The 14015-nt window shown below is 41.4% G+C and overlaps 1 protein-coding gene across 4 annotated transcripts; it reads left to right on the top strand.

Moving 5' to 3' along the window:
* The first annotated feature begins 2548 nt into the window (after positions 1–2548).
* MTERF2 (mitochondrial transcription termination factor 2) lies at positions 2549–11761 on the top strand. 4 transcript variants are annotated; one of them, XM_084955496.1, is made up of 3 exons: positions 2549–2737; positions 4788–4909; positions 9315–11761. In XM_084955496.1, the coding sequence occupies exon 3, from the start codon at positions 9373–9375 to the stop codon at positions 10528–10530; it is 1158 nt and encodes a 385-aa protein (XP_084811622.1). In that variant the 5' UTR covers positions 2549–2737; positions 4788–4909; positions 9315–9372; the 3' UTR covers positions 10531–11761. The 4 variants fall into 4 exon arrangements, with proteins under 4 accessions (XP_084811622.1, XP_084811623.1, XP_084811621.1 ...); XM_084955497.1 differs by having other exon boundaries at positions 4811–4909; XM_084955495.1 differs by having other exon boundaries at positions 2549–2732.
* Positions 11762–14015: the final 2254 nt, after the last annotated feature.

Consider the following 14015-nt stretch of genomic DNA (forward strand, 5'->3'; position numbering starts at 1 on the left):
ATACGGTGATTAACTGTGAGTTAATCAATACGGGATAACAGAGTGTGGGCCCTGGAGTCAAATGATTGGCTCGCTCATTCATTAGCTTTGAGATCTTGGGCAGTTATTGACCTTTTGTGCCTTCTTTTTTCTTGTTTATAAAATGAGGATGAGAGTAGCATCTGCCTCACACTACACATGAAGTCCTCTTAACAGTGCCTGGCATGTAGTAGGATGCTTGATAAATGTTAGTTCCAGGGTTGTCATGCTGTGTAGCTCCCTGGACTGTGCAGTGCAGTCTGTGTAACTGCATGCTGAAGCTCTGGTTACCATGATTATTGTCCCTTTATTGTTCTCTAGCAGGCTAGTTCTTACCATTTGGAATTATCACCATTGGCTTTTGTTTTCCCGCCTTTATTGGTGATAAGGTGGTCAGTGTGGGGAGTTCCCTGGTGGCCTAGTGGCTAAGGATCCAGTGTTGTCACTGCTGTGGCACAGATTGGATCCCGGGCCCAGGAACTTTTACATGCCTTCGGCACAGCCAGAAGAAAAGATATTCAGTGTGATCATTGTATCTAAAGGTAATGCGAGATCAGTTTGAGTCAGAAATCCAAAAACAATTTTTTTTTTTTCTGCACCCATGGCAGATAGAAATTCCTGGGCCAGGGATCCAACCTGTGCTACAGCAGTGACCCGAGCTGCTGCAGTGACAGTGCCAGATCCTTAACCTACTGTGCCACAAGGGAGCTCCAACAATATTATCATCTCTTATGTATTAGAAACTTCAGTACCTTCCCACAATCTCAGACATATGTATGTAATTTTCTTGTAGATAATATGCCTAATACTAGGTTCTTTGGACCCCCATTTCTCCATCTAAGTGTTTTTTTCTAATTTTTTTAAATTAAAGTATAGTGATTTACAGTGTTGTGCCAATTTCCTACGTTTTGTTTTTTTTTTAAATTTTATTGTCCTAGAAATGAACTCTTTAAATACTTAGGATGGGAAAAGAAACTTCAGGTAGCATTTAGTTGTTCAGTTTCAAGTGTTGATTACAATGTACAGGGTTATATGTATTGTCATTCCTTATATAGGTATATGGAGCCATGGTACAAGTTGCCAGCACCCTAGTGAACAGCTCTTCTCCTTCCCCCATGACCAGTGACTGGCATGCAGTTCTAAGACTTGAGTTTACATTCCTTAACTTCCTTTTCTTTTCTGTATCCTACTTTAATTCCCTTTTCCTGGATGCAGGTGACACACTTTGATTAGTGTGGACCCCAGATCCTTGTATTTCAGAAAGAAGAGTGCAATAAAGTCATGAATAGGGTAGGGTTTTTGTATAGGGGCAACTCAGAGGGGGAAGGGTTACTGGACAAACACTCCCCTACCATATATACATGAGCTACTGAGTTAATTCTGGAATATCCTGGAGATAAGTTGATCTGGAGACAAGGAGCCAGAATTCTTGCTGCTTTGTGGAATTAAAGTGCAAGTGTCAGCCACTTATCAACAAAGCCCATTGAACAAAAACTGGGTGCTAAAGCTAGACTCAAAGATTTTGTTAGCATTTCATGAGTTGCTACGATGTGCCAAGCCTTGGTCACAGGAAAATAAATTCATCAGTATCCACAAGGAGTTCACCCAAAAAGGAGAGAGGGAAGTCTAGCAGAATCACAGCGCTGTGTGTTAAGGCTCTTAGAACTATACACGGTGTATACTGTGAAACACACAAAGGGAGGGGCCTCCAGCCTGGGACAGTCAGAGCTTTCCTGACCTCAGCTCCACACCCAGCAAAGGACAGCTAGGACAGCAAGAGCACTCTGTCCTTAAAAACATTTAACTCGGTTGTGATTCATCATGTCCTTGGTTGTTAATGTCTTTGTCCTCCACTAGCATGTAAATTCCATCGAGATAGGGAATGTACTTTATTCCTCCTCTGTCTTGTCCACCCGTTTTGTCATTGCTGCTTCACGTGCTTGACACTTATAGGCATACCATAAACATTTGTATAGATAAATATGAAATGAGGCAGACATTGATCATGGTTTTAAGGAGAAATTTGTTTATGAAGTTGGCATCACAGGTAAGAATTAGAATGTAAACCAGTTTATCAGAAAAGTCTCATATTTAGGCGAAGGTGGCAGGAGAGAGGCTCTTAAAGACACTGTAGCTAACTGCTGGATGAGGGGTAGGAGGGAGAAGAGAGGCAGGAAGGCTAGATAGGTTCCAAAGAGGTTTCGGGATCTTTTAAACTACGTTTCTTTTGTAAATTCATTCTTTTACTATTGAATTATTTTAGATAAAGCAATTTGAATTACTTCTACCCTTTTTTTGTCTCACGGGCTAATGACATTCCCCAAGGGCCAAAAGGACTGCAACTTATAAGTTCTCTAAAATACTGGAAGGAAACAGGCGTGAAAACCGCCAAGCCAATAATTGCTGGTGGGAGGCGCTGTTCCCTGGAAAGGCGATTCCCACGCTGTAACACCTGCCCCGCCCGCTACGCTACGTCAGGAGGGTCACGTAGCCTGGGTCCCGCACCCTGATTGGCTACGTTTTGGGTTCCGGGGTTTTCTGCGGGTTCACAGGTGGCTGGGTCGACTGAGGGAATTGGGCGGCTTGGGACCCAGCCTCAGTTCCCGGACCTCGGGAGGAACGGAGGTAGACCGCAGGAGCCTCAGCCCGGGGAGGAAGGAAGGACGGAGCCAGAGACCCGGTATTCGCATACGGTACAGAGCGGATGCCGACAGGTGAGGTGCGCCTTTCCTGCACCCCTGGGGGCGATTGTTACCGGCCTAGGGACGGGAGTCGGAAGCTGCCCGCAGCGAAGCCTGACTCCTCGCCAGCTGCTCAGCTCCGCCTGGCTTGCCTGGTAAACGCCTGGGCTGCAGGTTGGAAGTTTCTTTGAGAAAGTGCAGGCCCCACGTAATGAATGTGCGGCTTTCCATCGCTCCCCCAAATCCTCGTTTTTGGGCCCTTGTTCTGTTTTATAAGCACTGGTGTTAATTTGAAACGGTTAGCAGCAAGTACATGTTACAAAAGTAGAACTCAGTTGAGTTACTCGTGTTTGTAGAGGGGACTGTATCTTGAAAATTGTGCATTGTAAACAGAAATGGATTTCACTCTTCAAAGATGCTTAAGAAACATGAAGTATCAGAAAATGGCCTACGTTATGATTTAAAAAACATTTACCTAGGTCATTACTGTGTGCATAGCACAGGGCTAAGAGCCCTGAGGCAAGCTGTTGAGTTTGAATCCAACTTTTGTCTTTTATTAGCTGAGCAATCTTGGGCAGGCTACTTTACCTGCATGTTTCCTTATCCTCAAGGTGGGTTGTTGTGATAATTTAATGAGTTTCTGAACACGCCGTGATTTATAGTATTAATTTATTTAGTCTTCACAACCATCCAGGATGTAATCTTCACAGTTACCCAGTGTTCTCATTGTCCTGGTGCTCAGACTGAGGCACGGAGACGGAATTGACTTCCTCAAATCACAGCACAACTAATAACCAGGAATTAAAATTAACCCAGGCAGCCCACAGCTTTACCCACCTACATTAAGTTATAGTGAACTTGGCTTGTTCATTGAGCGGCTTGTTCATTGAGCTTCAGTTGATAGTGATTTTTTTTGTGTGTGTGTGACCCGTTGAAACTTTTTTTATTATAATTGATTTACAATGTTCTGTCAGTTTCTGCTGTACAGCAAAGTGACCCAGTTATATTATATTTTTTTCACATTAACCTCTATCATGTTCCATCACAAGTGATTAGATATAGTTCCCTGTGCTACACAGCAGGATCTCAATGCTTATCCACTCCAAAGGCAATAGTTTGCATCTCCTAACCCCAAACTCCCAATCCATCCCACTCCCTCCCTCTCCCCCTTGGCAACCACAAGTCTGTTCTCCATGTCCATGAGTTTCTTTTCTGTAGAAAGATTCAAGATGGATACTGATTTTCTCAGTGGGTCAAGTTCTTTGCTGGGTACACAGGGTAAAGTAGAACAGCACTTAGACCCTGCCTTACAGGTACATACACTCTAGTGCAAGTTGTTCATAGTTAAATTTCAGGGTGCCCTGCCCATGAACTGTGCTAAAAGTCTTTTGCAAAATGTTGTATGCCCCTTCCCCGCCCACCCACCCACCCTTTTTGGAAAGAGAGTCTGTGGCTCTCACCAGATTCTCTGATGGGTCTGTGATCCAAAGGTATGAAGAAATGTTTTAGCAGAAGACACAGAGCATAAGCTAAACAAAACCAAAAAAAACTGGTCGAGTGAATAAAGAACTCACAGGAGTATAAGTGCCACAGTGGGGTCAAGCGCACGATGCTGTGGAAGAGCACACATGAAGGTCATCTGCCCAGGAATACCTCCTAGTGTCAGAGTGCCAGCCAAGTGAAAGGTAGGGAAGCAGTTCATTGGGGTATGGCGGTGAACAATCTCTGCCCTCATGGAGGGTGAAACAGAAACCATATGTGACGAGCTGCAGCTATGCCAGGTGGCCCAGAGGAACATCCATGGTGCCAGCAGAGGCTCTAAGAGGGACAGGAGGCCTCATGTATTTGGGAAGAACAGGGAAGTTTCATTGAGAAAATGATACTTAGACCTGGGAAGTTAGAGCATTGTAGGCATGGGGAACAGCCCTCAGTCTTCAGATCCTCTGGGATGGGAACAGGTAAGATACCAGGGGCTAAAGAAAAGAGGTGCAGCTGGTGTCGGCAGAGGGCACTGGAGGTTTGGGTGCTGATAGAGCCTAGACAAAGAATCATGATAAAGCATCTTTACTTTATGTCTTTATCCTGAAGTGCTATTGAAAGGTTCATTGCAGGAAGGTGACCAGATCACATTTTGAGAAGAAGCTGGAAGGAAGCCCAAGTGGATTAACTGAAGCTCTGGACAAGGACAGGATCTCTGGGGAGAAACTAAGGTAAGAAGAGTGGGTCTAGAACTAAGCCTTGAAGATGAGTCTGTAGAGGAGACAAATAAAAGGCCTTCAGGAGTGTAGGAAGGAAGGAAGAGAACTGGGAGGGGATGGGGTGGGAAGTCCTGGAAATCAAGTGCAAGTATTTCACAGAGAGAGCGATCACTTGCGTTGAAAGCTGCAGATGTCAAAAGAGGGAGGAACGGAAACTACTCATTGGCTTTAATCACATGGAACTTCTCTGTGGAGAGTTATATAAATAGGAAGAGAGGAAATGGAGAGAGAGAAGGAGCTGTAAGAATTAACTGAAGGGGAGAAAAAAACAGGATTTTAGCTGGTGAGGCAGCCAGAGGAAGAGCCAGTTGAGGTGATTGGGGGGGGGGGCGTCAGAGAGGAGGGTGCAGCCGAGGGAGTGAGTGCCTAAGAAAGAAGGGCTCCAGCCATCTCAGGCCAGTCAGGCTGGGACCAGCACAAGAGCAGGAACTACACTGCATGATGAAAGGTGTGACTGTAGGGAAGAGGAGATAGCAGAAGGAGTAATGAGTCCTCACACCTCACGTCTGGTGTGAGGCGTTGCATTCCTTTCAGAGGCAAGAGTATTGGTTGAGAGTGAAGGAGAGATTGGGTGTGTGGGGAAGCTGCAGGTCTGAGGGTCTGAGTTGAGAAGGTTTGACGTAGTTGGAGCGGGGGTGTGCATGCGAAAGAGTGAGTGGACAAGGATGGTGTGGCAGAGGGAGCCAAGGATGCAGCAAAAACCAGAAATTAATCTGCTGGTTCATTCAGGGAACTGCAAATATAGTAGAGGAGTGAGGATGGAGGCTGGAGGCTGGTTAGAAACCTGAACTACGTTTAATACTGTATAACAAAGGAGGAGGCATCACAAATCATGGAGAAGGAAAGGATTATTCAAAAATAATCCTTGAGATAGCTAAACTGTTGATAAAATCTACTCAGATTTTCAGCTCACGACCACAAATTTCAAAAGAATTAAAGGAGCTGGCTTTTAAAAGTCAAACAAAAATACAGAAAGAAATATGGGGGGCTTTTTATCTTATCATCTGATTCATAAAAGCAGTAGGGATCATAAAGGAAAAGGAAACTTCCCTAACCTTTTGGTAACTTCTGTTTTGTTTTGACACCTGCTACTCTGTATATGGACCTTGAAGACATTATGAGAAGTGAAATAAGCCAGACACACAGGACAAGTAATTGTATGATTCCGCTGATATTAAGTACCAAGAACAGGCAAATTCATAGAGACTGAAAGCAGAACAGAAATTACTAGGGGCTGAGAGGAGGAAGAGTGGGGAGTTATTTAATTGGTTCAAAATTTTCGTTTGAGGGAGTTCCTGTCATGACTCAGTGATCATCAACTCGACTAGTATCCATGAGGATGCAGGTTGGATCCATGGCCCTGCTCAGTGGGTGAAGAGTCTGGCATTGCCAAGAGCTGTGGTGTAGGTCACAGTTGCAGTTCAGATCCTGCATTGCTGTGGCTGTGGTGTAAGCTGGCAGCTACAACTCTGATTTGACCCCTACCCTGGAACTTCCATATGCCACAGGTGTGGCCCTAAAAAGGAAAAAAAAATTTTTTTTGTTTGGGATGGTGAGAAAGTTCTGGAAATAGTGGTAGTGGTCATACAGCTTTGTGAATTTACTTAATGCCCCTGAACTGTATACTTAAAAGTGGTTAAAACTGTAAACCTTGTTATGTATATCTTACCACAGGAAGAAAAAAGTAGCTACTTTCGCACACTAAGGTAAACCGTTAATGGGTACAGATGAACTGGAGAAAATATTTCCGAAAGTGAGAGGATTATTTTTCTTAAAGTATAAAGAGTTTGTACAAGTCAGTTTTTAAAAAGAGATTGCTGTTTAAAAAGGCAAAGGCAGGAATAGTTCATTCACAAAAGGAAATAAAGGTCAGCAAAATAAAGAACAGCTCAACTTCACTGGTAAAAAAAGAAAATGGTTAAATTAGTGTTGTATTCATTTTTCACATAGCAAAATTAAAACAGAATTACTTATACTGCCTGTGAGAATGTGAGCTGAATAGTTTTTCTAGATAGTAAATTAACAATTTAGCTTTTCAAATGTTCATACATCACTTCCTCACTAATTCTACTCATGTAAATTCATCCTAAAGAAAAAAAAGTGGATAGATAATTTAGCATTTTGCAAAAATTACTAAAAATCCTAAATGCTTGATATTAGAAAATGAATTACAACAATTATAGTGTATCCATCCAATATATCATGCACTCATTTTAAATGTTTAGAGAATTTTTGATGCCAAGGTCAGATCTTTATAGTGTATAGAAGAAGAAAATGAATTATATTTATAATGTGCATTGATCACAGAGGAGTTCTCAACATTTGTTTTTCACTTGTGCTGTGTTTGCTCATCAGACATAGAGCAAAACAGACAGCTTTTTTGTTTGTTTTTTGCTTTTTAGGGCCACACCTGTGGCGTATGGAGGTTCCCAGGCTAGGGAACCTAATCGAAGCTACAGCTGCCAGCCTACAGCACAGCCATGCCAGATCCTTAACCCACTGAGCGAGGTCAGGGATCGAACCCGCAACCTCATGGTTCCTAGTCGGATTCGTTTCGGCTACACCACGATGGGAACTCCCAGACAGCTTTAATTGTTCAGACAGCTCATCTGAGCACATGATAGCTCACCCTGGAATAATCAAGAAATGGGAGACAGCCTGCTTGTCTCTTAGGCTCATTGGGCAGGAACTTCTTGCCATGGCCAATGTGGTTCTTACATTTAATGATCTGGCATTTTGTAGAGTAACCCCCACACTAAGACAACTACTTCCTCTAGTGGCTTAGACAGTGTCCTGTTTAATTTAAATCTATTTTATTTCCAGACTTACTATTTATAGCTCAAATTCATGTTTGTGTTTTAAAAGTCAACACCTCTTATTATTTGCTTAACCAAACACTGGAATCTGTTACTACCCTGGAGGAGCCCCTGGCTGCACTAGACTTACTGGAAGGACAGTATGCTGGTATCCAGCATGGGGCCTGCTTAAGAGATTTTCAAGGAAAATTCTGAGTTTTTGCCATTTTCACTTTATAGGCTAAGTTTAAAGCAAAGCACTCACATACAAGGGCAGCCTTGCTTTATGTATTTAAAATATTATAATAAAGGGAGTGAGAATCATAGAAAAAACTGGACATACATGTCAAAATATGAAGTTGTCTATAGACGGTAAAATTGTGACTTTTTCCACTTATACTTTTAGAAACTTGGCACATTCGCTGTAGTGAGCATGTATTGCTTTTATAAGCAGTTATCATTTTGGACAACCAGAGCATTAAAATAACAGTTTTCCTTGGAGTTCCCTTCATAGCTCAACAGAAATGAATCTGACTAGCATCCATGAGGATGCAGGTTCAATTCCTCACTCAGTGGGTTGAGGATCTGGCATTGCCGTGAGCTGTGGTGTAGGTCGCAGACATGGCTCAGATCTGGTGTTGCTGTGGCTGTGGTATAGGCTGGCAGCTGTAGCTCCAATTCAACCCCTAGCTTGTGGTGTAGGCCGGCAGCTGTAGCTCTGATTGGACCCCTAGCCGGGTAACCTCCATATGCTGTGTGTGTGGTCCTAAAATAAAAAATAACGGTTTTCTAGAGTCCCGTTGTGGCTCAGCAAGTTATGAACTCGACTAGTATCCATGAGGATAGACTCGATCCCTGGCCTCACCCAGTGGATCTGGCATTGCCGAGAGCTGTTGTGTAGGTTTGCAGACACGGCTCCAGATCCCATGTTGTTGTGACTGGTGTAGGCTGGCAGCTGCAGCTCTGAATTTGACCCCTGGCCTGGGAACTTCCATATGCCACAGGTATATTAACTTATTTTAAATAAACCAAATCTACTGACTTATTTTGAATGTTAGTTATTAAGCAAAAAATATTTAATATAAAGTTAGAGTTGACTCCCTCCTCTTCTTAAAAAGCATTTGCTTCAGCTAAACACTGAAAAATTTAAAACATTTTTTAAAAAGTGTGTGTGTGTGTGTGTGTGTAAGTGTGTAAATAATATGTCTCCTAAACAGAAACATACCAGAGTTGTAAGAAAGGGAATTTGTCTCAAAGTAACATTTGAGGTTTGTGAATCATTGAACTCTGTAGTTTTGTGACTGATCTGTAACATGGAAATAACTGCTTCACAAGGTTGTTACAAAGCTCAAATAGACAATGTATTTATAGTGTGTAAGATATGAAGTGGTATAATTACTTCACTTATTTAAGAGGCTCTGTTTAATACTCCACACATAAGTATTTTACTTGGCTAATTTAAATCCATTTATTTCCATCCTCACTGCTTACAGCTCAGATTTGTGTCTGTGTTCTAAAGGTCAACACCCTTTATGTGAAAACCTACACTTTCTTTCTTACAGGTATGATGAGTATATTCTGAACCTCAGGACCGTGGGAATTAGCCAGTGGATTGCAGGCATGTTGTGGAAGTTGCTCATGAGATCCCAGCCCTGCAGGCTCTGTTCTTTCCAAAAGATGCTATCGGCTCCAAAGTACAGACCTTTCCTAGCATCCTTCACCTACACAACTGATAATCAGTCAAACAAAGAAAATAAAATGACAGTGGAAAAGCTCTATAAATTGTCAGTGGACATCAGGAAAATTCGAAGATTAAAAGGATGGGTACTTCTAGAGGATGAAACCTATGTTGAAGAAATTGCAGATATTTTACAACAACTAGGTGCCAATCAGACTGCTGTAGCCAGTATCTTGGAACGCTGCCCAGAAGCAATTATCTGCAGTCCAACTGCTATTAACACACAGAGAGAACTCTGGCAATTGGTCTGCAAAAACAAGGAAGAGTTAGTCAAGTTAATAGAACAGTTTCCAGAATCTTTCTTTACTGTTAAAGACCAGGAAAACCAGAAGTTGAATGTTCAGTTCTTTCAAGAGTTGGGACTCAAAAATGTGGTCATTAGCAGATTTTTGACAACTGCATCTAATATTTTTCATAATCCACTTGAGAAAAATAAGCAAATGATAAAGATTCTCCAAGAGAGTTACCTAAATTTAGGTGGCTCTGAGGCCAATATGAAAGTTTGGCTACTAAAATTATTAAGCCAAAACCCATTTATTTTGTTAAAGTCCTCTGCAGCTATAAAGGAAACACTAGAATTTCTTCAGGAGCAAGGTTTCACAAACTTTGAAATTCTCCAGCTTCTGTCCAAACTCAAAGGATTTCTTTTTCAACTTTGCCCAAGAAGTATACAGAACAGTATGTCCTTCACGGAAAATGCTTTTAAATGTACTGATCATGACCTAAAGCAATTGGTTTTGAAGTGTCCCGCCCTTTTATATTACTCTGTTGCAGTTTTGGAAGAGAGAATTCAGGGATTATTGAAAGAAGGAATTTCCATAACTCAGATAAGAGAGACACCAATGGTTCTTGAATTAACGCCACAGATAGTACAATACAGGATAAGAAAACTGAATTCCTTAGGCTATAGAGTAAAGGATGGACATCTAGCACATTTAAATGGAACAAAAAAAGAGTTTGAGGAGAACTTTGGTAAAATTCAGGCAAAAAAAGGCCGGCCATTATTTAACCCTGTGGCACCTTTAGATGTTGAAGAGTAACTTACTGACTGATGTTGCTTGCTTCTGTCAGTGCAGTGAAACTGAGTAGCTTGTGGGCACCAGTAATTTTAAGAACCTACTTAGCTTCTAAATTGTGTTTGAATTACCTCTTAAGTAGATAATCTCTGACTCAGTTGCTGTTTTTAAAAATATAAATTATGGGGAGTTCCCGTTGTGGCTCAGTGGTTAACGAATCCAACTAGGAACCATGAGGTTGCAGGTTTGATCCCTGGCCTTGCTCAGTGGGTTGGGGATCCGGCATTGCCATGAGCTGTGGTGTAGGTTGCAGATGCGGCTGGGATCACGCATTGGCTGTGGCTCTGGAGTAGGCTGGCGGGTATGGCTCCGATTCGACCCTGGGAACTTTCATATGCCGCAAGAGCGGCCCAAGAAATGGCAAAAAAGACCAAAAAATATATATATATTTATATATATATAAATTGTATTTAAAGTTTGTAGTTTTGACCTTGAGCTTTAAAAAAAAAACGAATATTGAATTGCATATCAGTGTGATATTTTATTAGTGAATAATTTCTGAGAAACTGACAAGTGCACTCCCTTCATTCAAAGTATGGATACATTTTCATTCATATAGTACATTTCGTCTGCTCTTCTCTCACTACCAATTCTGAAAACCTCACTGAACTGAAGTCTGAATTCTGTAGCCTAGTGTTTAGTGAAACAGACTTATAACACATCTTCATAGAGAAAGCTGATTTCATCGGGTTGGAATAAATGATGAGTATCTTTGAGAACCAAGTATTGCCCATCAAAAGGAATACTTAGACCTTATGGTCAGTTTGTTTGAAATTGATTACTTTGTCTGGTGAAATGCTTTTATGTGCATTCATTACTCTCTTTTTACAGATGAGGAAGCTGAAGCTTAGGCCATCTAACTGCCAAGTGCCAGAGCCCTGATTTACTAAGATCTCTCTTGTGTTCAAAACCTTGTGAACAGAAGGATTACTTATGACTTAGCATAAAAGAATATCAACTACAAATTTAGGGATTTTTATGAAAACTTCTGTAAAATTCCTTAAATTTGAAATGATCTAGTTTGTATACATTTGAAGTAAATGCAGCTTTTAAGAAAACTTTCTGAAAATCTAGATCTGACTATAAAATGTAAATGGTAAAGTGTGTGATGGTTGGTAATGATTTTACTAGGTTTCAAGTTTCCAAATTTTGTTCCAAGATTAATACTACCCAAATAAAGACTGGCTCACTTTCAGCTGTAGAGTTTGAACTTTGTAACAAATACACAACTAAACAATTGACTCTTGACACTCAAACATCTGTGTACTGTATGTGCGCAGATAATGACTTTAAGTAATGAAAAAATTATGAAAAAGCACGTCTTCACTCTGTTCCCTCATCCAGCAAATGTAAGTAACCCTCACTATCTAATTCTGTTCAGTTTCTTATTTAGGAAAGCAAAAGATACCTCTATGCAGCACCTAGATTCCTGCAACATCGTGCTTTACAACTCTGAACCATTGTTTACGGTTCTAACAGATGAGGACACTCAGGAACAGAGAGGGTAAGTCACTCACAGTCACCCAGATGTTTGTTCAAAAGAAAGCATGGTAGCTATTATGGTTGGGACAGAGTTAAGTGATGAGAAGACTGACACAAGATGAGCATCACAGGTCCATTTAAGGAGCAGGATCTCAATTGTATGTGTGACGGGAAACCCTTGGTCAGATTTTAGGTTATGCTTGACTTGTCCTGATGTAATTGTCAGTAGTGCTTTCTTTCACCCTCGAAAGTGTCTCCGTTTGGAATACATTATATGGTCACCTTGGTAGCTCTATTTTAGACGTCAGTTTTGAGATGCCTACTAGAATCTGAGCAGAAATTTTGAACAGGAAAACTGAAGTGTAGAGTTGTGAGAGTTCAGGACTGAAGATAGATACTTGAGGATCATCTGCATATTTATGGTATTAAAGCTATGACTCTTGGAGTTCCCATCGCGGCTCAGTGGTTAACGAATCTGACTAGGAACCATGAGGTTGCAGGTTCGATCCCTGGCCTCGCTCAGTGGGTTAAGAATCTGGCGTTGCCATAAGCTGTGGTGTAGGTCGCAGAGGCAGCTTGGATCCCAAGTTGCTGTGGCTCTGGCATAGGCCGGTGGCTACAGTTCCGATTAGACCCCTAGCCTGAGAACTTCCATATGCCGCAAGCGCGGCCCTAAAAAGACAAAAAAAAAAAAAGACTCTAGATGAGATTGCCCAGAAAGAGGATAGATTTGGAGTAGTGGTGGACACAAAGTCTGGAAAGGGTTGACTAAAATAAGTCCCAAGAAAAGAGGACATTTTTAATAATATTGAATGCCATGGGGAGGTCAGCCAAGATTTGGAGAAGTGACCAGTGGATTTGGCAAAAGTGAAATCATTAGTTGTCCCTGTCAAGAGTGATTCTGGTGAAATGAGAAATGTAAGAATGCACCTGGAGTGGGTCAAAAGAAGAGAAGACGAGGCAGGGACTACATAGTTAGGAAATTTTGCTGAGAAAGGAAACAGGAAAAGGGAGGATGAGAGATGAGGGAAGTGAAGGGCTGATTTCAGATAAGAGCAGAGATATTAGTCCTGCTCCACAGAGTGTGGGAACAGATGCAGGTAAGTTGATGGGGTGAGTGGGCATTGTGAGAGGCAGGGGAATTCAGAATGGGAGAAGGGGAGTATAGCAGGAGGGCTGGGAAAAGGAGGTGTGAAATAATCATTTTTAGGAGCAGGAAGGTGGACAAACAAGAAGGTATATAAAAGTTTGGCAGAGTTGAGTGGCCATGTGTGCTTTGTGGCCATTAATTTAAAAAGAGCCTCATCACTACAGCAGTGAAATTTAGGTGCCCAGGCACAGAGAACAAGAGGCAGTTATGGTTATAGAAATATATTTGTAGCTTATGCTAACTTGGAAAATTTAAACTAAAAAAAAAAAAAAATCCATGGTAAAATATAGTATTACTGACTTTATTTTCCCTTAGACTAAATCATAGTCTATTATCTTTTAGCCCTTCGACCTCTGCCTTTTTCTATTCTTGCATTCTTACTCATATCTTCCTATAAATAAAATTTTAGACATTCAAAAATAACAACATAGCAGGGGGAGATATCCTTACACAAAACACTGTCAAATTTCATTTCCTCTGAAAAAGGCTCTAAGAACAAAATTACATTATTTCTTTTAAACAATTTGTGTATAAATTCATTTCTGTGACAAAATGTAATTAGCTGCCAAAATAAATACAATCGCTTAGATTTCCAGTGAGCTCAAGTCACACAGCCTGGTAAATCAAGCATTCAGGCAGTACTAATACCCACAGCAAAATTAAAGACTAATCATTGAGGGGTTCCGTTGTGGCTCAGAGGGCTATGAACCCGACTAGTAACCATAAAGACTTGGGTTCAATCCCTGGCCTCACTCAAGGGGTTAAGGATCTGACGTTGCCATCAGTTATGGTGTAGGTCACAGGCACAACTTGGATC

This window comes from Sus scrofa, chromosome 5 (assembly GCF_054392235.1).
Source record: "Sus scrofa isolate SSC_HxYL_T2T_F1_AM1 chromosome 5, Sscrofa_HxYL_maternal_Yorkshire_Landrace_v2.0, whole genome shotgun sequence".
Taxonomy (NCBI): domain Eukaryota; kingdom Metazoa; phylum Chordata; class Mammalia; order Artiodactyla; family Suidae; genus Sus; species Sus scrofa.

What these genes read in the sequence shown, in the direction of transcription:
- MTERF2 (XM_084955496.1), top strand. Translation starts at nt 9,373, where the DNA reads ATGTTGTGGAAGTTGCTCATGAGATCCCAGCCCTGCAGGCTCTGTTCT.